Genomic DNA, 24942 nt, shown 5'->3' with positions numbered 1-24942 from the left:
CAGTATTACATTGTTGACTTTCATTTAGTTTGTGATCCACTTAACACTCATATCCCTTTTCTGCAGTACTCCTTCCGAGGCAGTCATTTCTCATTTTGTGTTTGTACAATTGACTATTCCTTCCTAAGTGTAGTACTTTGCATTTGTATTAGTGAATTTCATCCTATTTATTTAAGACCGTTTCTCCAGTTTGTCCAGATCATTTTGAATTCTAATTCTGCACTCCAAAGCGCTTGCAACCTCTCCCACCTTGGTATCGTCCGTAAACTTTATAAGTGTACTCTGTGCCGTTATCCAAATCATTTATGAGAATATTGAATAGAACTGGACCCAGGAGAGGTCCCTGCAGGACCCCACTCGATATGCCCTTCCAGCTTGATTGTGAACCATTGACGACTACTTTCTGTTTTGTTTTTGCAACCAGTTATGCACCCACCTTCTAGTAGATTTGTCTAGGCTATATATCACTGGTTTGTTTATGAGAAGGTCAAGTGTGTCAATATCAAAAGCCTTACTGATATTGAGATATCGCATCTATTGCTTCCCCACATCCACCAGCTTGTTGTCAAAGGAGGATATTAGGTTGATGTGCCATGATTTGTTCTTATCACCCTGTTTTCTTCTAGATGCTTACAAATTGCTTGTTTGATTATTTCCTCCATCATCTTTTTGGGTACCAAGGTTAAACTGACTGGTCTATAATTCCCTGAGTTGTGCTTATCCCCCATTTTATAGATAGATACTATATTTGCCCTTTTCCAGTCCTGTGAGATCACTTCCGTCCTCCATGAGTTCTCAAAGATAATCGCTAATGGCTCAGCAATATCTTCAGCCAGTTCCTTAAGTGTTCTAGAATGTATTTCATCAGGCCCTGCTGACTTGAAGATATCTAACTTGTTTAAAGTAATTATGAACTTGTTCTTTTCCTATTTTGGCCTCAGATTCTACCCCATTTACACTGATGTTCACTATGTTAGTCGTCCAATCACTGCTAACTTGTTTGGTGAAAACTGAAACAAAAAAGGCAATATTCAGTCCTAGCTGAGAACCTGCTATCATACCCAGGTCAGCTTTCAGCTGTGTACACTCCTGCCCCAGCTGTGCAGTTCTCTCCTCCTCCTTCTGTAACCTCTCTCGGGCAAGCTGGACATCCTTGTGCAGACCATGGCAGTCCTGCTGCAGCACCTGTACCTACAGGGATATCACACAATCAGCTTTTCTCTGGGATATAGAGTTTTATAAAAAACATGAGAATCTAAGCAAGTTTCGGAATCCAAAGGGTTAGCCTATTGGAGAGGAAAAAGCTAATCAGATTGTTTCAAGCATAATGTTTTAAAGAAGAATCACAAAGGGCAGGTAGTGAGGTATCAGAGGTTGTAGAAAGGGTCCCGATTGCCTGCTTATTTTATGCAGTCAAACCGGTGGAGCTAGAGATAATAAAGATGCATATTATAAGAGAAGTGAAATCAAATTAACAGGGTGGTGAGTAAGCAAAGTCTGAACATATGAACCATTCTGTCTCTTCCCGCACTACTTATCAAAACAGGACATTGTGATAAATACAAACATCAGAAAGCATGGGATGGATTAAATTAAACCATTTTCTCTCCTTTTAATCCAATCTTGTTTTGCTCATTCACTGTTAGTTTCCTGTATAACTGAAGTCTACAAGAATCTTAAGATAACTAACAAAAGCTAGGAAAAGAAGAAAGTATGAAATTTCTATTAGCAGTATGCTGAACAATTCCAGAGGCAGCAGAAGGGACCTTGAAGGAAAAGAGATTAAGCAGATGCTTGACAGCCCAAAACCTGTTTTCCCAGGATTGACAAAATACATAAATTGATAGTGTTTAATACATAAATAAATCAGTGTTTGCTCATTTGATTAATTTAAACATGAATAAATCTCACAATCTGATTTTTTGTTGTTTGTAATCCTGTTGTAGTGCTGTGGATTTAGAAATGTTTAGGCAGCCTTTGTTGCTTGGGTTTTTTGTTGTTGTTGATCTGAAGTATAACCAATCTCTCTCTGCATTCACCTCCCTCATGCTTCACAAGGGCTTCATATTGCAAATGCACTTGTGAACTGAAAGCCACCTTTGTTATTGTGGGAATTCCTGGGGAAAACATCGTTACTCCAGGAGGTTTAAGAACTCTATGGAATATCTTCAGAAATGTTGTTTTCTAGCAGAAAGCTGTACCAGTACTTTGCTAGCTGATACTACTATGCATATTTCTTTTTAATGTTCAATATTGTTTAGTTACTTATAAAACACTGAAAACATTTGTACCATTGATAATATTGAAAAGACCAAAAAAACCCCAAACCCTTAACTAAAATTAGAGAAATTGCCAGCTGAAAAGTTAGGATAAACCAGTCATAATTAACTTCCTTCACCTTCTGGTGTATCATGAATATTTATGTAGATTTCTTAATACAACCACAATACATACAGAGGCCTTCCAGAAGAATGGCCATACAGGGTCAGACCAATGGTTCATCTAGCCCAGTATCCTGTCTGGCCAGTGCCAGATGCTTCAGAGAGAACGAATAGAACAGGGCAATTTATCGAGTGATCCATCCCCTGTTGTTAAGTCCCAGTTTCTGGCAGTCAGAAGTTTAGGGACACCCAAAGCATGGAGTTGCATCCCTGACCATCTTGGCTAATAGCCATTGATGGACCTATCCTCCATGAACTTTTTTTTTTTTTTTTTTAACCCGGTTATACTTTTGGCCTTCATAACATCCCCTGGCAATGAGTTCCACGGGTTGACTGTGCATTGTGTGAAGAAGTTTGTTTTAATCCTGCTGCCTTATTCATTTCATTGGGTGACCACTGATCCTTGTACTATGTGAAGGGGTAAATAAAACTTTTCCCCCCACACCATTCATGCTTTTATAGACTTCTGAGATATCCCACCCTTAGTTCTCTTTTTTTTTTAAACTGAACAGTCCCCATCTTTTTAATCTCTTCTCATATGGAAGGTGTTCCATACCCCTCATCTTCCCGCCCCCACCCCCTTCTGTGTACTTTTTCCACTTCTAATATCTCTCTTTTGAGATAGGGTGACCAGAACTGCATGCAGTATTCAAGGTGTGGGTGTACCATGGATTTATATAGTGGCATTATGATATTTTCTGTCTTGTATATCCCTTTCCTAATGATTCCTAACATTCTGTTGCTTTTTTGACTGCTGTTGCTCATTGAGCAGATGTATCCAGAAAGCTATCCACAATGACACCAAGATCTTTCTTGAGTGGTAACAGCTAATTCAGATCTCATCATTTTGTATGTACAGTTGGGATTATGTTTTCCAATGTGCATTACTTTGTATTTAGCAACACTGAATTTCATCTGCCCTTCTATTGTCCAGTCACCCAGTTTTGTGAGATCCCTTTGTAACTCTTCACAATCTGCTTTGGATTCAATTACCTTGAATAATTTTGTATTGTCTGTAAACTTTGTCATCTCACTGATTACCCCTTTTTCCAGATCATGTAGGAGTATAGTGAACAGCACTGGTTCCAGTACAGATCCTTGGGGGACTCTGCTATTTACCTCTCTCCACTGTGAAAATTGACCATTTATTCCCACCTTTTTTTCCTATCTTTTAACCGGTCTCGTGGACTTTTTTCTGTTATCCCATGACTGCCTACTTTGTTTAAGAGCCTGTGGTCAGAGACCTTGTCAAAGGCTTTCTGAAAGTCCAAGTACATTATATCCACTGCATCACTCTTGTTCACATGTTGGTTGGACCCTCAAAAATTCTGAGTGGTGAGGCATGGCTTCCCTTTACAGAAGCCATGTTGATCTTCCCCAACAACTCGTGTTCATCTGTGTGTCTGAGAATTCTGTTCTCTACAATAGTTTCAACCAATTTGCCTGTTACTGAAATTAGGCTTCCTGACCTGTAATTGCCAGGATCGCCTCTGGAGCCTTTTTTAAATTTCAGCATCCCATTAGCTATCCGCCAGTCACCTGCTACAGGAGCTGATTTATGAGAGAAGCTCCACATCAGTTAGTAGTTCTCAAATTTCATAGTTGAGTTCTTTCAGAATTCTTGGGTGAATACCAGCTGGTCCTGGTGACTTATTACTGTTTAATTCATCAGTTTATTCCAAAACCTCCTTTATTTACACCGCAACCTGGGATATTTCCTGAGATTTGTCACCTAAAAAGAATGGCTCAGGTGTGGGAATCTCCCTCACATCCTCTGTAATGATGATTGATGCATTTAGCTCCTTGAGTGCTTTCTTCATCTCCTTGATCATCCAGCGGTGCCACAGGCTTCCTGCTGCTCATGTACTTAAATAATTTTTTGCTGTTAGTTTTTGTGTCTTTTGCTCGTTGCTCTTCAAATTCTTTTTTGGCAATACTTGACTTGCCAGATTTTTGCTCCTTTCTATTTTCCTTATTAGGCTCTGGCTTCCAATTTTTAAAAGAGGTCTTTTTGTTTCTAGCCATCTTTTACTCCACTTTTTAGCCATGGTAGCATTTTATTGGTATTTTTTTGTTTTGTTTAAAGTTTGGGGCATATATAGTTTTGAGCCTCTATTATGATGTTTTTAAAAAGTTCCCATGCAGCTTGCAGGCATTTCACTCGTGACTGTTGCTTTTAATTTCCATTTAACTAACCTCCTCATTAAGTGTAGTTCCCCTTTTTGAAGTTCAATGCTACTCTGCAGGGTTTCTTTGGTTTTCCTCCCTACAAGGATATTAAATATAATTACATTATGGTTGCTGTTACTGAATGGTTCAGCTATATTCACCTCTTGGACCAGATCCTGTGTGCCACTTACAACTAAATCAAGAACTGCCTCTCCCCTTGTGGGTCCAGAACTAGCTGCTCCAAGAAGCAGTCATGAACAGTGGCTAGAAATTTTATCTCTGCCTCCCATCCTGAGGTGAAATGTTCCCAGTCAATATAGGGATAGTTGAAATCCCTCACATTACTATTGGGTTTTCTGTTTGTGTAGCCTCTCTAATCTCCCTTAGCATCTAACAATCAAAGTCACCATCCTGGTCAGGTGATCAGTAGTATATTCCTACTGTTGTTATTCAAGCATGGAATTTCTATCTATAGAGATACCATGACACTATTCGATTCATTTAAGATTTTTACACATTTGACTCTAAGCTTTCTTTCACATATAATGCCATTCTTCCACCAGTACAACAAGGAGTCCGGTGGCACCTTAAAGACTAACAGATTTATTTGGGCATAAGTTTTCATGGGTAAAAAACCCACTTCTTCAAATGCATGGAGACAGACTAATACGGCTACCCCTCTGATACTCTTCCACCAGTGCAACTTACTCTATCATTCCTATATATTTTATACCCTGGTATAATCATGTCACATTATCATCATTTCAGCAAGTTTCTGTGATGCCTATTATATCAATATTCTCATTTAATACCAGGCACTCAAGTTCACCCATCTTAGCATTTAGACTTTTTGCATTTGTATACAAGCACTTATAAAATTTGTCACTATTTAGTTGTGTAATTGAATAGCACTCTTTTTCATTTTGACTGTTTCTCTTCAGTCCATACCTCTACTTTATCAACTTCTATCCTCTTCTCTTTACTAGGCTATGGAGTATCCCCTTTAATAAATCCTCTTCTAAGGGATGGGTTTGCCCAAATTGTGTGCACCTCTGCACCTGTTGGCTTACCTTCAGCCTTTAGCTTAAAAACTCTTCTATGATCTTTTTAATTTTACATGCCAGTAATCTGGTTTTGTTTTGGTTTAGGTGGAGCCCATCCCTCCAATATAGGTTCCTCCATTCCCAAAAGGTTCCCCATTTCTTAATAATCCTAAATCCCTCCTCCCAACACCACTGTCTCATTCGAGATGCTGCAGTTCTGCCTATTGGAACTGGAAGCATTTCAGAGAGTACTACCATGATGGTCCTGAATTTTAAAATCTCTTACCTAACAGCCTAAATTTGGCCTCCAGGACCTCTTTTATCTTTCCCTATGTCAGTGGTACCTACATGTACCATGACCACTGGCTCCTCCCCAGAGCTGCCCATAAGTCTGTATAGATGTTGCAAGAAGTCTGTAACCTTTGCACTTGGCAGGCAATTCTCTGTGCGGTTCTCCCAGTCATCACAAACCCAGCTATCTATATTTCTAATAATTGCATCCTCCTATTACTATGACCTGTCTCTTCCTAATAACAGGCATCCCCGCCCCAGAAAGGTATGCTCTGTGGGAGAGGATGTCACACCCCAATGGCCCCCTCCCTCAAGGGGTCCCCTGGGGAAGGCAGATCAGCATTGTATATTGCTAACGCTGTTGCAAGCATCGCATGACATTTTGGGAAGGGTCAAAGGTGTGAGTGAGTGTGGAATGGAAGATTCCTTTGCAGGTCGTGAGAGGCCAGAGGGGGAAGAAGGAAGAGAGCAAAGAATGGGTTAACTCCATGCTCCTGCTAGGCCCGAAAATATGACACTGACTCCAGCCAGCTCAAAGCCACATACAGCACACATCTGACTCTCGGCTGCCTGCCAAGAAAGAGGGGGGCCCAGAATCCACCGACCAGATGTGAGAAAGAAAGGTTCAGCTGAACAGACTTGCAGAGCCAGCCCATAACAAGTGAGGCAAGCAAAGGCCAGTACAGAGGACAACAAAGTCTAGCCGGTGTGTTTTGGGAAAGTTGAGGAGACCACAGAGAGCCGGTTTTGATTGGTACAAAGAGCATCAGGAGCAGAGGTCCCTGAATGGAACACCCCCAAAGGAACCCAGGACTTAAAACCCTCTTGAGAGCTGGAGCAACTTGGAGATCACAGCGGACCCCGGACAACCTGGGCCCAGGACAAGAACTCCTGTCCACCTCTCCCCCTCTTCTTCTTACGTTACACCCAGGCTTGGCCAGCCTCGGGTAGTGCAGGTGTGAGTATGAAAGTGGGTTAGGGCTTGGGGCACTAACGCTTTCTTTCTTCCTTCCTTTGAGTGACGTGGGGAACCCCCCCCGCCCCAGCACTCTCCGCTGTTGTTTTAGTATTTTATTAATAAAGCTTTAAAACTTAGACACTTGGTGTTTTGTCATCTCCTCCCCAACGATCCTGTGGCCTCAACCTGATCACCTGACGCCTCAGGCAGATTGGTAACAGAAATCTGTCACAAGGATACCATGACATCATCTGGAAGGAGGATCCCCACTATGGGATTGTTTCCCTTCATTTCAGCTTGAAGTTCTCCTTCCCCAAGACTCTCATTGTCCTCAACAGCACAGGGGCTATGAGGCGGGAGCAGAACTGCTCCACTGTGTCCAGGAAAGTCTTATCTATGTACATCTCTGTCCCCCTTAGTTCCTTCAGTTCAGCCACTCTGATTTCAAGAGCCTGTAATCTGTCTCTACGGACCATGACGTGCTTGCACTGAATGCACACATATGCCATCTACCCACAAGGCAGGTAATTATATGTGCTACATTCAGTGCAATAAACTCAATCACCCTCACTCTGCTGCAGGACTTTCTGCTTGCATTATTGTTACTTTTGCTGGATCTCACAATTGCCGGTCTGTTTCTCTGCAGAGCATTCGCATTGAATTGCTTGTCAACTTTTAGACCTTAAACACCTCATTATAATTATTTAATCAAGATTCCCTTTTCCACACCTTGCATACTGAAGCTAAGTGATTACAAAGATATGTTAACTGCTCTCTAGGAAGAACACTCCAACCTCTTACTATTCTTCCTGCTAGGAGGCAAAAAAAAAGTGAGACACAAAGAAAAAGTGGAAGAGGTGCTGTGCTTCTCCAACCTGTTCCCGTTCTGCCTCCACTGTTATCTCCATATCCTGCACATGTCTCAGCATGGTTGCTTGGGATTCCTCCAAAGACTCCCGCAGGCTTGCCTCCTGTGAAAGCTGCTCCCTTAGCTACAAGAGACAAAACACTGGGTATGTGGCTGGAGACAGCAACAAGCCATAAAAACTGAAGATTAATGAAGCAGATAGGGGTTCAATACAGCAAAGCAACCATTATTAGTAATATCCAGTGATCTTTTAAAGGTGATAACACTATGGAGTAAGTATTTCATGGAAGCGGTAAAGCAAGGAAGCAATACCAAACAACCCACTCAGCTATGGAAAATGTATTAATAACCAGACAGATTTGGTACCTGGACCAACATTTGTGTTTAGTGAGAGTGGCAATTCTACTCCCTACAGTGTGCTCAGAGACCCAACTATTTTTCTCTGCCTCAAATCTTACTGCTCTTGTGCCACATTACCATTCCTCCATCCAAGGGCCTGCTGTGTCTGTCTTCCTCTGGACTGAGTCAACATTGCTTCTGAACATGTTGGAAAGAGTCACTGCAGAGATGAGGCACTTCTTCTACTACAGGGACTGAGCAAACACAGTGGGCCTGATTTTGTTCTCACATCAGTGCAATTCCAGTTGACTATCAATGTAATTAAGACGAGAATCAGGCATATAGTCTCCACACCACACTCAAAGTTCAATTCCTTGAGGGTAGCACACTGTGTTACTATGAGACTCTTGGGTTCATTGCTAAAAGGGATAGCTGCCATTCAATAAGGACTAAGCAGCGACTCTTTTCCCCAAAAACCCAATTCAACTGAATCTCCCAGGTTGGAATCTATCATTTTATTAACACGTGTTTTATATACACTGAAAACCTCTTGTTGCAAGATTCTTCCATGAAAGCTTTCTGTAACTGGAACTACAAGCTTGAGATACATATAGTGTGAAACATCCTATAAAAGCAAATCACACATGATATGCTCTTGACCCTATGCAACAGGTGATTCTAATCTCTGGTGTCCCCAGGAAAAGCTAGGACCCAGGAGCGTTTCTCTTATCTCCAGGTGGTGTTGACAGAACATGTAGATTACTTTGAAGCCTGATTCGCTAAAGACATTTATATCAAGTTACTAATTAGGGGCCCATAATAAGAAGAGAATTCCTAGGGACAAACATTAACAAATTAGGCTATGAGAAGAGGCTTTTCTTCGGTTTGTTGCAGAGAAACCAGCACCAATTTGAAATGGGGCTTAGCTCCATGCTGGTCATGAGTACTGCCAAAATACTGAGTGTTAAACATGTGAGCTAGTGTATCGGGGAATTGATACTTCTGTTCCTCTGTGAACTATAAGAAGAGAGCATCAGATACACACCAAGAGAAATGTTTAAAGTTGTATAATGACAACTATTCTCTGAAGAGACTCCACATGATGCTTCAGATCTGTCATCCTCCAGTGAGTACAGCACAAGTACCTAAATGCATTGCTTATAACAAGAGCCATGTGTACTTCAGAGCAAGCTGAATCTGAATGTTACTGCAAGGCCTACAGCCTTTCTCCAGCATAGCAAACTGGAAAGTTCTATTGCAAAGTCAACTATTTTTAAAAACAGAGGATTTTATTTAATAATTAAATGAAAGTGAGTGATAAAATCTCTGTACCAGACCAGTGGTCTGGGGAGATCTGGTCAGTTACACACAGTGATAACTTTACTTGTTTCCAGCTACTAAGGAACATTAAAAGAAGCTGAAAAGACATAGAAAAGGAATGCCAGGGAAGTAATTGTTGTCGTTGCTACAGAGAGACTTAATCATCAATTGATGGTGTTGTGTGTGATTGTGAATCGGAGGGGAGGTGGTCCACACCAGAAGTCAGAGAAGCCACTCATGTACACGTAAGTGTACTACTTACTTTGATACTCACTTTTATGATTAAGTTTTCAGTGTGACCTATGTTGACAGAGTATCCACATTGTATTTGTAGTTGGAGGTTTTGACAACTGGGGCTTTAAGCTTCCAAGAACAGTGAGAGAAAGCACTTAGCTTTTTGGCACTCCTATGAGGCACTTGTAGTTTTTTTTAACTAAGGAGGGGATACATCTCCTCTTTCCCTCCCATTTTATGGAGCAAGGTGGGCTGGGGGGCAGGAAATCCATTTTCCCAATGGAAGGAGCAATTTGCATGATCTCACCAACTTCTTCCATTACCCACCTCACATCCTTTCTGTTCCCTAAAGGATTACCACCACTGCAGCTTGCATAGTGTATCAAGCATCCTTCTGGCCAAGACATGATCAGGACCCCTTTTAAGTCCTTCAGAACTGCTGTTCATTTGGCTTGAAAAGTTATTAAATGACCTAAGGGACATAACCCACACTCTCCAACAGGATTAGGCTGCTTTTCAGAAGCTCACACCCTGCTTCATCAGGACAATAAGATGCCTCATGTCTGCACTCTATTTCTTTAATTAGTCCATAACAAGGTAAGTGCTACAACTTGTTCACTAGCTAGCAGACATTAAGTCACCAGTTCCATTTTTGGATGCAATAAAGTCATTCTCCATGATTGCAAGAAGCAGTTACATTGTAGGCTAAGAGTAAAACCTACTTCCACAGCATGGAACTCAGGTCTCTGTTAGTAACTTCAACTCATACATTTTTGTATCTTGCATGAAAGAAATTCTGTCTTAGGTTTGTAGAGCGGGGCATGCTCAGCAGTCTTCTTTCAGATGTACATATTCCATTCCTGGTTTTCATAGATTCATAGCCAGATCACCATCCAGGCTTTTCCCAAAAAAATTTATCACCTCGCTCTTCCTTCTAACCTTCTTTTGCTCTTACCTCGTGAAGTCTATGGTTCATTATGTGTTTTTTTGTCCTCAGCTCCTCTGCTGCAATGGCTACATCTGTCTAAAAGAGGACAAAAAACAAACAAACACAATTTATGCCTCACAACTGCAGCAAAACTTTCAAAAGTATTTTAAAACCAGGCTGGCTAGTAACCCATTGGTATTGTTTTACATTACATGCCATGCTGAGACCTGGGTTTGATTCCTAGTTCTAGTCTGGTGCTCTAAAGCGACAAACACCTTGCATTGCTTTTCAGCAACCACTTAAGACAATTAAGAAGATGGGTAACAGATTCCAGAACAGTCCTCTTCAGTTGGAAGGATGGTGGCCTAGCTGTAGGACCGAGAGTACATGGGGAAAAATGGAGATGTGCTTAGCAATCCATGAGTTGGAGGGGGCAAGAACCTCAATTCTTGAGGGGTTTAAAAAAAAATATAAATACAGGGTTGGTTTTGTTTTTTTTTAAAGTCACACTCAATTTATCACCATCATTTATTGCTGGATCTAGAGAGATCCATTCACAAAGATGAGATTGTCTTTTTCTCCAACAAAAACGGCACCAGCCACACAATGTCATTTCTAATCACACACACCTAACCTCTGAGCACATCAAAGCAGAATCTCATTTTCAAAGTTGGCAGCATTTAAAGACCAGTGCATTAATATTAGAATCAGTATAGACACTCTTCAAAAACTACAACTTTCTGTCCCAATGTTCCCTTTAATTTTTCCCACCCAGAATTAATTTTGTTATGTGCACCAATATGGAGGTGATGTGTGACACATTATCTTCATATTGATGCACATAACAAAAATTCATGGGGGGGGGGCCCCGAGCGGTTCGGCGTGTGGCAGGGGCTGGGGCAGAGGGTTGAGGTGCGGGGGGTAGGGGGAGGGAAGGCTCTGGCTGGGGGTGCAGGCTCTGGGGTGGGGTCAGGGATGAGGGCTATGGGGGGGGTTAGGGCTGGGGCAAAGGGTTGGTATGCGGGCTCTGGGGTGGGGCCAGGGATGAGGGGTTTGGGGTGCAGTGGGCCGGTACAGTGTACCGGTAAGAAGTGGCCGCTGGTATGGGCCCGTACACAGCTGACGTTAAAGCGCTGCCGCCACAGCCCAGGGCCGCCGGGGGGAAGGGGAGGGTGTTGCAAAAGGGGCAGCTGCCCTGGATCCCGACAATTTAAAAGGGCCCCGGGCTCCAGGCCCCCATCGCTGCTACTGCAACAGCAGCCAGAGCCCTGGGTCCTTTAAATTGCCGCCAGAGCCCCAGGCAGCGTAGGCCAGGCAGCACTGAAGGGCTGGCTGGGGAAGGCTGACCCCCATCCCCGCCCCTTCCACCTGAGGCCCAGAGCCGGGCCTCCATACCTGTAAGACTTTTAAGTTACTTTCACCCCTGGGAGCCTCTCCCTGCCGCTGCAGGTCCGTGCTGGGGGAAGAGACATCTCTCCCCGCTGTGGCCCTGAGCCCCTGTGTGGGGCTTAATAGGCAGCTGCGTGGCCGCGCAGCTTAGAGGGAACTTAGCTCGACACCCCACCATGCACATTCACAGCTAGCTCCTGTACCTTGGTTGCTGTGGCAATTTCCAAAGCAGCACTTAATCTTTGAACTTCTTCCTGTGCCTTTTCTACATCCTCTTTTGCCTCACTTAGCTGTTGGAGCAACTTCATTGCCTCTAGCTGTACAACCTTCAGTTCCTGCAGGTGTTCCTCCTGCATTGCGTTCATACGCTGTTCCAGATGGGCTGCCAGACAACAAGAGAGGATCAAAAATGGTCATTATAAAGAATACAGAAAAAATGCATCTGAAGGGCTGAAAGAGAATGAGGACATCTGCTACCAACACAAAAACCAGCTTTCTACTTCTGTACCTGCATGCTTGGGATTCAGCTCCTTTTCAGTCTGCAACCGGAAGAGGTTTAGCTTCAGGGTCTGCACAACACTCTCCAACCGGCACATTCGATTCACTAGAGATTCACAGTTCTTCCATAGCATGTCACTTTCACCTACAAACGCTGCCCTGGCCCGAACAGGGCTAACAGGCTGGTGGCTCCCAGGTGTCTCTAAGGGCTTTGAATGGAAGAGATCAAGGCTGAAAGAAGAAAAAACGTGCTATTACTTATAAGGGTTAAAAAAAAAAAAAAAAACTTGTTTCATGCCGCTGGACTGTTTCTTGCTTTGCCCGATGGCTGCAGCATGTGTCTCTACCAGCAACTTCTACTCCCCAGAGAAGCCGAGAAACCAGCTCACTCAAACAAAAGTGAAGCAAGCTGGAGAAAAAGTTACTAACACAATACTGCGCGATCCCCAGGGAGAGGAGGACCCGGTCCCAACCGTACCTCTGTCCGTTCACACCGAGCAGCTCCAGGTCTCTCGCCAGCGCGCTGGTCTGCTCTTCAACCACACTCATCCTCTGCTGGAGCACGGCGAAGGCTTCGGGCGCTGTGGCACTGACGCTCATGGGGGCGATGGTCGGCCTGGCCATAGCTGCCCCGCACCCAGCCGTTACCTGGGGGCGATGTGGCCATGTCACAGGGCGCCGGGCTGACCTGCCGCCCCAGGACGGGGCAGGCCCTTCGCTCACTCCCAGGCACGTTAACTGCGACCCCGCCGCCCCCAGGCCCAGCCGCCCGCCCCAGCCCCTCCCCCCCGCGGGAGCAGACGGGCCCCACGGGCACTGGGGGCTGCGCTCTATCTCTCCCCCCCCCCCGGCCGGCGTCACCCCTTACCCCGCTCGCTGACACTTCGCGGCCCCGTTTCCATGGAGCTCCTTCCCCGCTTCAAACCGACCCGCGGCTTTAGCGGACACCATCCTGCGCACGCGCCGCGAGCCCAACTCCCGATGCACTTTGGGATATGTAGTCCTTTCCGCCCCATCCGGACACGGAGCCAAACAGTGCCGGCCTGCCGGAGAGGCACCTGGGATTTTTTTTTTGCCGGAAGCGCATGCGCAATGAACCTCACCAGGTTGGAGCGGGTCATGCTGGGATATGTAGTTTCGGTCTCTCGCTATGCCAGCATAGAGCAACGTGGGGCAGCCTGGTCTAGTGGTGAGAGCTGAGGGTTGGGCTGGCAGTGCACTATGGGTTCTCGTTCTGTATGGCATTCAAGGTGACTTGATGCTTTAGTTTCCAGGTATTGTGAGTAATCCGATTGTCACAAAATTTGAGTTGTTTTAAGCCCCAGCTCTTAGAGTGATATGAGTACACAAGAATCTCAGTGTTCATTTTTTTTAGTCTGTTTCTAGCCCTTTTGGGTGTAGAGAAAAAAACCTTGAACGTGTGGTTCCTAAAGGTTCAAAACCCAGAAGGGAAATAAAAAGGAAACAAAACATATCATGGATTTTCCCCCCAAGCTATCTCACTGGGTTTTGGGAGGGCCAAACCTCACAGTTTTTGAATGCTGGGATTGGCAAAATTGGTACCATCTTTTTTGTCCCACCTCATAATCTGTCTCAGTTTCCCTCCTCATTCTGAAGGATGTCACTCATTTAGTCCCAAAGTTACCTGTCTTTCACAACAAAAAGGGGGGAGACACCTTATATGCTTATGAATGTGAATATGATGTAATTGGAATATACCTTATGCAAAAGGTCTCAAGGTATCATTACAAAGGTTATAACCTACTGAATATATTCATCCTATTTGTATGAATGTTTCATTCTTGTATCTGAAACGAGAATTATTAAGTATAACTCTGAGGTCCTACTGTAATTATGCAAAGTGTGGGCCATTAATGGTGGTTTACAATCTTGATGGCTCCCACTGACTACAGGGGTGGCCAACCTGTGGCTCCGGAGCCACATGCAGCTCTTCAGAAGTTAATATGCGGCTCCTTGTACAGTAACTCCTCACTTAAAGTCGTCCCGGTTAATGTTGTTTCATTGCTACGTTGCTGATCAATTAGGGAACATGCTCGTTTAAAGTTGTATAATGCTCCCTTCTAACGTCGTTTGGCAGCCGCCTGCTTTGTCTACTGCTTGCAGGAAGAGCAGCCCATTGCAGCTAGCTGGTGGGGGCTTGGAACCAGGGTGGACCAGCAGCCCCCTATCAGCTCCCCTCTCCCCTAAGTTCCCTGTGCAGCAGCTGCCTGCAGTTCAGCTGTGTCCCTCCCCCCACTGCCATGTGTTGCTCCTGCCCTCTGCCTTGGAGCTGCTCCCCGAGACTCCTGCTTGCTGTGCCGGGGGGGGGAGGGGGTGGAGGGAAGGAAGAGGGGGGCTAATGTCAGGATGTCCCCCTCCCCCTAATCCTGCACCCTGCTTACCCCATTTTCCATAGAGCAGGGCTCAGGACAGAGGGAGCTTGCAGCAGCTGCAGTCTCAGCAAGCTGATCTAATTAACAACGCAGTGTACTTAAGGGAAATGCGCATATCTCCCTCCATTCCTGCTGCCTTGCAGAGTGAGAGAGTTAACCCTTGAGGGCTCAGCCAATTGCTAGTTCATCATTTAGCAGTAAGGGAAATATCCCACCCTCTGACTCCTCCACCTCAACCAAGCTTCACAATCATCATCACTGTGTACCAGTATTAAATTGTTTGTTTAAAACTTATACTGTGTGTGTGTGTATGTGTGTATATGTGTATATATATATATATATATATATATGTCTTTTGTCTGGTGAAAAAATTTTCACTGGAACCTAACTTCCTCATTTACATTAATTCTTATGGGGAAATTGGATTCGCTTAACATCGTTTCGCTTAAAGTCGCATTTTTCAGGAACATAACTACAATGTTAAGTGAGGAGTTACTGTATAGGCACCGACTCCGGGGCTAGAGCTACTGGCACCAACTTTCCAATGTGCCGGGGGGTGCTCACTGCTCAACCCCTGGCTCTGCCACAAGCCCTGCCCCTACTCCACCCCTTCCCGCTCCCTCCCCTGAGCCTGCCGTGCCCTCGCTCCTCCCCCTCCCCCTCAGAGCCTCCTGGACGCTATGAAACAGCTGATTGGGAGGGAGGGGGAGGCACTGATCAGCGGGTCTGCCGGTGGGTGGGAGGCACTGGGATTGGGGTCAGGGGGAGCTGATGAGGGGCTGCTGACGTATTACTGTGGCTCTTTGGCAATGTACATTGGTAAATTCTGGCTCCTTCTCAGGCTCAGGTTGGCCACCCCTGGACTAGGACAATTGGTTGTAAATGGTTTATTTACCTGCAAGCCTTCCTGTGTATGTGTGGGCCAGCCCATGGGTAATGAAGAATGAGATCTTACAGTGACATGTGACCATATCACATGATACTGGAATCCATCTTAAATCTGGTACTTTTCGATTTAGAAAGAGGGGTGGGGACCGAGAGAGAGACAAAAGATTCCTGCCTTGTGCCAAAGCTATAAAAGGGGGTGAAACAGGACAAAGGGCTGCCAGTCATGAGAGAGCCCCTGTTTTTCACCTAAGATGTCTGCTGGAACTAACAAGGACTGTACCAGGGGAAAGGATTGGGCCCAGACTAGGAAGGAGTCTAGTCTGTGAAAGAAGCTTACTGGAACATCTCTGAGGGTGAGATATTATCTGTAATCAATTTCTTAATGTATTAGGCTTAGACTTTTGTGTTTTTGCTAACCCTTGCATAAAATATGGTCCGTGAACACAGCCTATCAATGTAGCAGCCGGTTGAAGTATCTACAGATTTTTATTGATGAATCTCATTCAGTTTCTGTTAAGCTATCCAGAAGACTACACTACAAGAAATAGTTTGGTGTTTTGTATATATTTTTAATATAAGCATTTAAGTCAGTTTATATGGAGATTTATGTATCTCCTTCAGGCAAATTATTATCATGGGCCATGATAGTACAAGTTTGGGCACCATGAGACACCTGGTCTTCAACATCCTTATTTATAAAATAGATGCAGTAGTCCTAATGAGATGGCTATGCATCTTATAATATCTTGCATAACTGCAAATGTTGGTTATGCACTAATATTGAAAAGAATAAAAAAAATTCAGTCAAATACTACAGAAATCATAAGTACAGAAATAAGAGTTGCAAATAGAGTACTTAAAAATCACATTCGTTGTTTTGAATTTGGAATCTAAACCTGTGGACAGTTCCTGTTAAATTTTTAATGGTAATTATTGGAGAGACAAATACTGCAAATGACTTCCTGCTTTCTGGCATAATACAAAAGAAGGCTTAAGTAGGATAACTATTAGTAATTGTTGTTCTAGTGTTTGTGTTAATGATTTCAATTTAAGATTTCATAAATGATATGATATTTGTAACAAATTGGCTAATAAGTTCAATTGTAACTTACAGCTGATACCATAAAATATTTTTGGGCTTAATATAGGCTTGGTCCATATTTGTAGGGAGGAAAACAAAATATACAGAATCAAATGTGGAATCCTCATAATTGGAGGCTAAACAAACATCTCTCAAGGATGGTCTAAGTATATCTAATCCTGCCTCAGTGCAAGGTTGGTGGGGGGAGGAGGAGGAGGAACTGGATGACCTCTCAGTCTGTTCCAGCCACGAATATTTCTATGATTCTATGAAAGTATGAGTAATACATTAAACTATACAGTTTTTCTTGTATACTGGATTGTTTTTGGCTTTATTTTAATACACATTTTCTCTAGACATCTGTGCTATCCCAAAAAGGGATCATGATGACAGTTTGGTTGATTTGTGTTACCATGAATGGCAGCTATCAATAGACTTACATCTGCAGCTCTCTGTGGTTTTTGACAAGTTCTTTCAAATATTTCCCCATTTAGTGGTCCAGGGATTGCTTCATATCTAAAAACAGCACAAGACCTTCTTTTAATGCCATATTTCATTCTACACAATAGAAACTGGATAAGAAGCACTGATTTTATAATTTGTTATCTTTATCACTACCTTCCACTATGATTGTGCTCTTACCCTTCGGAAGTAATATGAAAAAAAACCAGATTAATCTTAACATGAAAATTTACTAGAAGGCTTTTGCTAATTTAAGGCTTTTGGGCTAGATTCACAAAGGGATTTAGGTATTTTGATACAGAGTCACAACACCTAACTTTTAGGTGCCTAAAAAAATCACAGGAACAACATTGCAGTTCACAAAGCCTGTGTGAGTTGCCTAGGATCCTTACACAATGAATGGGGAGAGATAGGTGGCTGAGAATGCGATCAGCAAAAGTCAGCACCCTAGGTGAGAAGTCACCTAAGCTAACCAAAGGGTGATGCTGAAAACAGGGGTATGTCCTAATCCCTCCTCTGCTCATGGCGATAGGTGCCTCCTTGCAGCCTGGAGTTAAGTGCCTGTCTCTCCTAATGAAAGTACTTGTGGCACCTTAGAGACTAACAAATTTATTCGGATGCAAGAAGTGGGTTGTAGCCCACGAAAGCTTATGCTCTAATAAATTTGTTAGTCTCTAAGGTGCCACAAGTACTCCTGTTCTTTTTGCGGATACAGACTAACACGGCTGCTACTCTGAAATCTCTCCTAATGATTCATGTCTGGGATCCCCTCTCCAGGAGGCAGGTGGCTCATTCTTGTGAGAGTGAGCTAGGCAGGCACGGAACTACCCACAAAACAGCCAGAGGAGGAGGAGGTAGTAGCAGTGCCACCCACTTTGTAAATGTTAGTTCTGTGGTTAGAGCACTCATCTGGGATGGGTGACCAAGGATCTAGTCCCCCCTGCTCTACTGACTCTCTAGTTATTTATTAAAAATGGAACAGCTTCAAGAGGAGAGATTGAGGGAGCCCCACATCAGAATATCCCATAGCTCAGTGATTAGGGCACTCTCTTGAGAGATGGAAGACCCATGTTTAAATCCTTTCTCTTCCTCTGGCAGAGGGAGGAATTGAACACCCGTCTCCCACAGCCCCGGTGACTGCTTTAACGACTGAAAGCCTGAGCTAAAAGTTGTAAGGTGGGCACCCCACCTCCCTTCCTGATTTTGAATGGAACCCAATCTGGTACACAGCCTTGAAGTACACTTAGGGGTTTCTTTAACTCTCTGCTCCTGGGGGAATTTTGTGTGTGTCTGTATTGTTACACACATACTTGCTGACAGGTATTTTGAAATAAATTACCAAAATAATTGAAACTGGCATGATTATATAGTGTTATTTTGAAAAATAACATTTGCAGAATTTTAAAATATTGTGTGCAGAATCTTTATTTTGTGTGTGTGCAAAATTCCCTTTATACAGAAGAACAGCATATACCTGAGGTGTACATATAAAAAGAGCAACTGATATGTAGGTTAAATTGAAATTAGAGCCTTTCATAAGTTGCTGTATGGGAACAATATTTGACAAAAGATATCTCAGCCTGAAGGCACAGTATTAATTTTGTAATAAACAGATCAAACAGATTTCCAATTTAATTTGCCTTAAAAGAAATGATTGAGCAGAACTTGTTGTTCACATTCTTGATCTTCCTTTCAAAAACTGCTGTGCAAGAGTAACGTCACATCAAAACAGCAGGAGTAAAAAGCATAAATCAACCTGTCTGTGGTGTTATCTATGTTAAGCTTCTCAAAAGAAGAATCTGATCAAAGCACTTAACTGTGAGGACTGAGATGAAGCAGTCTGATGTACTTAGCAGCCCCAGATATCCTTGCACAATAGAGTTTCACTTCAGACTTTAAAAGTGCCTGAAACTGTGATTATTTATTTAAAATTGCTCTTCTGCACAGACAACGATGCAAGAGACAAGGCCCTGTGATGATAAAGGATTGTTTTCTTTAACTTGTGTTCTCAACATCAGTCTCCACTTGTGTACAAAGCCTATACAGTATCTACCTGTGCATCTGATAATCATCAGAGTTGCATGCTGCAGAGGGCAGTGCACAAAAAATTGTAAGCCGAGGCATATTGTAAACCAGGCTCTAAAAGTAATGCTAGATTGAGAGCTGACTTTTCTAGGGAGACATTTTCATGCCTCTTCCCCTTCTTCCTCCCTCTCTGCCAAACACCTTGTCTCTTCACTTTGAACATTCTGTTTTTCTTGCATTCTCAGGCAAAGGTGCATATGATTCACTCTACATTCACAACAGATCACAAATTCTAAGGACGCTATTGTAAAAGCTGGAGACAAAAATGCTGGTTATCTAAGTTAATTTCCCTGGTAGGGCAACTTTGTTCTCAACAGTTTTCTTTTCTTTTCGTGGTTTGTGCAGTCCAGTTTTAAATGCCTCAAACAATGGGGCTTCTACTATTTCCTTTGGGAGACTATTTCACAGTCCAATAGATCTCATTGTCCAGAAGTGTTGCTTATACTTCCTTTTACTGTAATCACATTGCTCTTAGTTATTCCATCCCTTACTATTCTAAACAATTCCTCTCCCTTCTTGTTTACATTTTTAATTTAATTGTAGGTAGTTATATCCTGTCCTTCTCATTATGTAGAAAAGCTTTACATATATATTCCTCTTAATCTTTCCTGCATATATAAAATCTTGTATTCTCTTAATATTTTTGTTGCTCTTTTCTAAATTCCCTTCAATTGGTCTACTCGTTTCTGTTATTTAAATGCCTAGAGCCGAACTCTGTATTCAAGGTGGAATCTTGACTGCTAACACCCTACAACTATTGTCTGTAGGGTTCTCTTCCTCTCAGCTCAATTTGCCTGTTTAACCCGCTTTTGATAAAACAATCTTTGTTGTAAAGTCACTTCAGGGAACAAATGCCAGCACATAGTTCTAATGGCAAGTGGTATTTCTGCTCACTTGGGAGGTAGGAAAGAATTATGCCTCTTTTTTTTTTTTTTTTAAGCTGGTAGTTGGAACATAAAATCTGCCAGACTGGATCAGTTTGTCCATCTAGTCTCACATGCTGCAATGGCAAATAACCGATACTTTGGAGAGAGTGATGCATGTTGTCAGTTAGAAATATTATAAAATCACTTTCCTAGCTTGTCTCTTTGACCATGTCACCCCTCTCTTTCCATCCTCCTACTGGCTTCCCCCTTCTCTACTGCATCAAACATAAGCTGCTTGTCTTCACTTTCAAGGCCCTGCACAGCCTAGGTCAATGGTTTTCAAACTGTGGGTCGCGACCCAGTACTGGGTCACAGAATGTAAGGCACTGGGTTGAGGTGGCTCTGGTCATCATCGCCGACTGGGCCGTTAAAAGTCCCGTCGGCGGTGCTGCCCGGCTAAGGCAGGCTAGTCCCTACCTGTTCTGACACCACGCTGTACCCCAGAAGCGGCCAGCAGCAGGTCTGGCTCCTAGGCGGGGGGGCCACTGGGCTCCACGTGCTGCCCCCACCTCGAGCACTCCCCACACTGGTTCTGAGGGCTTAATTAGGCCAGGTGAGCCCAATCAGACAATTAAACTGTGTGGAGGGAGCTAATTTGGAGAAGCTCACCTGTGAAGGAAGAAGAGGCCTGTATATAGCCCAGAAGCTCCAAACAGAAGGGGACTGTAGGGAAGTCTGCTGCAGTCACTTCCTGGAGGACAGGAGGTGTGTTTGGAGGTTACAGAGGTAAGTAGCCTACAGCTACTTCTTGAGAGGAGGGAGCTGGGAGGCTGGCAAACACAGAGGGTTTGGGAAGAAGCCAGCCAGCCAGGTAGGAAAGGCTCAGGGAAAGTGGCAACAAGGTCTAGGAGGGGAGTAGACCTTGGCTGCTGATTAGAGGTCTGAGCTGGAATCTGGAGTAGGTGGGCCAGGGTTCTCCCATCGGCCGCTGAGGAAATGGCCCCAGCAGGGCAGTGAACTGGAAGACTGCTTGTGTCACTGTAGGAGTGGCTGAGTTAGGGCATCAGGCATGAGGGCTGCCTGCCACTGTGGGTGAAAAGAGACTTTGAAAGAATACCCCAGAAGGGTAAACCATATGGTGACCTGGCTAGAGGGCCAAGTCATGAAGAGACAGTAGCAGCAACTCCTGGAGTGAGAGAGGGGCTGCAGACAGAGAGAGCAATGGAGAGATGGGGTGCAACCACAGGAAGGAGTGTCAGCCTTGCAGAGCTAATCCCCACAGTGGCCAGGAGGAGGTGCCATCTAGTGGTGCATAGAGTGCCCTGTGACACTAAGAATAGTTGTAATCTAATGTAATTTTATGTCTTTTATCTATTATTTTATTGGAAGGTAGTTTGTAACATCATCATAATCTCTAGGATAACCAATTCTGATGTTGCAGTGAGGAGTAAGTGTAACCCATACACCTCCGGGGTGTGGTATTCTGTCCCATCTAATGGCACCGAGACCACTTCGAGAGAGAGATAAAATGAGTCTGCTCTACGGCCTTAGCTAAGAGCCAGTTGGCTTTTCGCTCATGCGGTAGAGGCTCATGCACTAAAGCTCCAGAGGTCCCCGGGTCTGTTGGGGTTGCATAAGCAGTAAGAGCAGAGAAACTCAACAACATCGTATGCTTTACTTACATCTTGTCTGCAGGCAAGTATCTCTAATAAAAACGGGAAGAAAAATACAGAAATATTTGTCTAAATGGAATCTTCTTCAAAGCTTTAATTGTGACAGCAGCGGGTAGGTCTTTAAGTTAGTCAGACTTCCCCCTACTTTCTGAGGGACACACTGAGACCACCTAATAGCTTCTTCTCTCGTCCTTCCTGTTGCAGTCTCTCGAATCTTTTTCCTCCACCACTATGGAGCCCAATTACAAAATGTAGACCCACCCCCTTCCTACGACCCTGAACTTTGAGTTTGTGAAAGTATACAAATCCAGACCTGAATTTCACAGATGTGCTTATCTTTACAATAGACTGGGGGTGGGCAAACTTTTGGGTCCGAGGGCCACATCGGGGATTAGAAATTGTATGGTGGGCCGTGAATGGTCACAAAATTGGGGTTGGGGAGTGGGTGTGGGCTCTGGGGATGAGAGGTTTGGGGTGCAGGAGGGTGCTCCAGGCTGGGTTCGAGGGGTTTAGACAGCAGGAAGGGGATCAGGGCTGGGGCAGAAGTTGGGGCATGGGGAGAGGCTCAGGGGGTGCAGGTTCTGAGCAGCACTTACTTCAAGTGGCTCCCGGAAGCAGTGGTATGTTCTTGCTCCAGCTCCTACATGGAGGCGTGGCCAGGCAGCTCTGCACGCTGCCCCATCTGCAGGCACCACCCCTGCAGCTCCCATTGGAGCGCATAGGAGCTGGAGTGGGGCCATGCCACGGCTTCCAGGAGCCATGTGGTACGGCCCCTGACCCAGCGCCCCAGCCGGAGCGGGGGCCAGCTTAAAACGGCTCGGGCCGTAGTTTGCCCACCCCTGAAATAGACCCATATTAAAACTCCAGATCTGAACAATAGCAGACATTGAGGTGTTTGAAATCTGGATCTGAATGTTGCAGCGTGGGCTTACCTTTTACTTTTTAGGCACATAAGAAATCTCCAGTTTAAATTTGCCATAATGTGGCTTTGTTTCCCCCCCCCCTTGTTTTTTGTTTTAATATGAAACTTAAATGTTTGAAACTGAACATTCTGTATAGGTCATGTATGACGTTCTTCCTTTCAAGGATAATAGCACTCCTTGTGTTAGTTATTTGGGGGAAATGTGTGTCAGCCTCTTCCCCGCTGCTTTGCAGACACACCCAATGAGGCTCTTCCCAGACCTCACATCTTAAGAAATTTTCCTATAGTGCAAATTAATAGTTGTTACATCCAAGTAAACACAGGAAGTGTGTGGAGAGCATAGACCATGGAGTTACACAATGGAAGACAGACTTGCTTAGCTGAAGTATGCTCTTCAGGACATCCAAACTAATCCACTAGAATGTCTTGTCCAATCTAATGTTTTTTAAAATCCATTCCTATAAGCACATATTAATTGACAATGTTTTCAACGGTGTTTTAAGATTGCTATGGTCAATATATTTGATTTAGCAAAATGCTGAGATCAAGGAATTTCCCAGTGAATAGCCAACAATTTCTGTCCAAAATATGGTAACTTTATAAGAAAATAAGGTAATTAATTAGCACTCTGTTTATAGCAAACTAATGCATTCAGTCACTCCAGGAAGAAATCCAATTAAAAAAAACCTACTTAAGTGGCACATCGCTCGCCCGCGCCGCTTCTCGCCGCCCCCATTGGCCCGGGACGGCGAACCGCATCCAGTGGGGGCCGCGATCGGCCGAACCTGCCGTGTCAGCAGGTAAATAAAACTGGCCCGGCCCGCCAGGGTGCTTACCCTGGCGAGTCGCGTGCCGAATGTTGCCGACCCCTGGTCTAGATCTTGGAAGCCAATTAGGCTACAGGGCACCTGACCAAGGGCAATCAATATCAAAGAAATGTGCCTTCATTCAAACAGCTGTCTGTCTTCTGTCTGACCAGTCTACAAAGTATGGGACCTATCCTCCTCCCATTGAAGTAAATTGAGAATCTCCCGTTGATTTCAGTGACAGTAGGTTTCAGCCCTATGAATTATTTCTATTCATGATACTCAATTTCTTCTGCAGGTAGTTGAGAATCTCAGTGCAAGTATTTCACTTTTTTTAACCTATGCGTATAATACTGAGAGAGTTAGAAAGGCAAACTATTAATTTCCATTATTAATGGTATTCCAGTGTACCTCCACAGATTTAATTAGGGTTACTCCTGCTTTACACTGGTACAGGTGATATCAGAATTGGCCTCTATATCGTTATTTCCGAGACAATAACATAACTTGGTACCTTTAGTATAATATAATCCTTATTCTAATCAGGATCCATTTTACTACCATACTTCCACATCATTTAAACAAACTATCTGTCTCATTTTACTGTCACAGTAAAAGGGAATAGCTTTTGGGATTCAACCACTCAACCAGATCTCTTTGGAAGTTTATTGTTAAATGGCACATCTGAACTATTGTGGCTAATAAGGTCAGCTAGCAGCTCCTTTACTACTAAATTGACCATGGGCCAGCTGCTTTAATTAGCATAGCTCCATTCCCTTCATTGATATACATGGCTGACTTAACCCGGCTGACAGTCCGACCCCACTATCTTCATTAGGGATTCGCCATTCAGTGCCCAATCGTGACAGTACAAACTCTTCACCCTTTTGCTTTTCAGAGGCAAATGCCTCCTTCATGGAGTGGGAGGTGTGACATGCACCCGATATTCCTCACGGTGACATTGTTATGATATAGTTATACCATAGTTATGCATTTTTATGCAAGATAAGTCATGTGAGGTGTCATTGGGAAAGTTATGATTTGCTGAATAGTATTATCCTATTGTATGCATGTATCTTTTTTCATCTGAAGTTATGAATATTGACTGTATATCTGTATTTCAAATGTCGTTACACCTGGGTAACGCCCACTAGGCAAGATGCTTTCAGTCAGCTGGGTGGGAAGGGCCTATTCAGTGCAAGGAGCCATTAGAAAGAACAGTAGGTCTTAGGAAAAGCTTATCTCCCACCTGGTGAGCCTTCCTGAGAATGCTCCAAACAGCCTATAA

The 24942-nt window shown here is 43.8% G+C and overlaps 1 protein-coding gene across 4 annotated transcripts in view; it reads right to left on the bottom strand.

Annotated features, from left to right (window-relative positions):
• CCDC150 (coiled-coil domain containing 150) overlaps positions 1-13435 on the bottom strand; it is a 44630-nt gene extending 31195 nt beyond the window's left edge. For 2 of the 4 annotated variants that reach the window (XM_026647639.1, XM_026647641.1), the window contains exons 1-7: positions 13347-13435; positions 12957-13126; positions 12489-12709; positions 12184-12362; positions 10619-10687; positions 7778-7894; positions 1062-1191 (exon numbers count right to left, since the gene is read on the bottom strand). In XM_026647639.1, the coding sequence (XP_026503424.1) occupies positions 1062-1191; positions 7778-7894; positions 10619-10687; positions 12184-12362; positions 12489-12709; positions 12957-13102 (862 nt within the window). In that variant the 5' untranslated portion in view covers positions 13103-13126; positions 13347-13435. Of the gene's footprint in view, positions 1-1061; positions 1192-7777; positions 7895-10618; positions 10688-12183; positions 12363-12488; positions 12710-12956; positions 13127-13346 lie in introns of those variants that run through there. The other 2 variants (XM_026647642.1, XM_026647640.1) reach the window with 2 other exon arrangements.
• Between the last annotated feature and the right edge of the window lie 11507 nt (positions 13436-24942).

The sequence above is a fragment of the Terrapene carolina genome, unplaced genomic scaffold, assembly GCF_002925995.2.
Source record: "Terrapene carolina triunguis isolate 2854851 unplaced genomic scaffold, T_m_triunguis-2.0 Scaffold62, whole genome shotgun sequence".
Classification (NCBI taxonomy): domain Eukaryota; kingdom Metazoa; phylum Chordata; order Testudines; family Emydidae; genus Terrapene; species Terrapene triunguis.
Note: the sequence above shows the minus strand (reverse complement) of the source record. Positions and strands in the feature narration are given on the sequence as shown.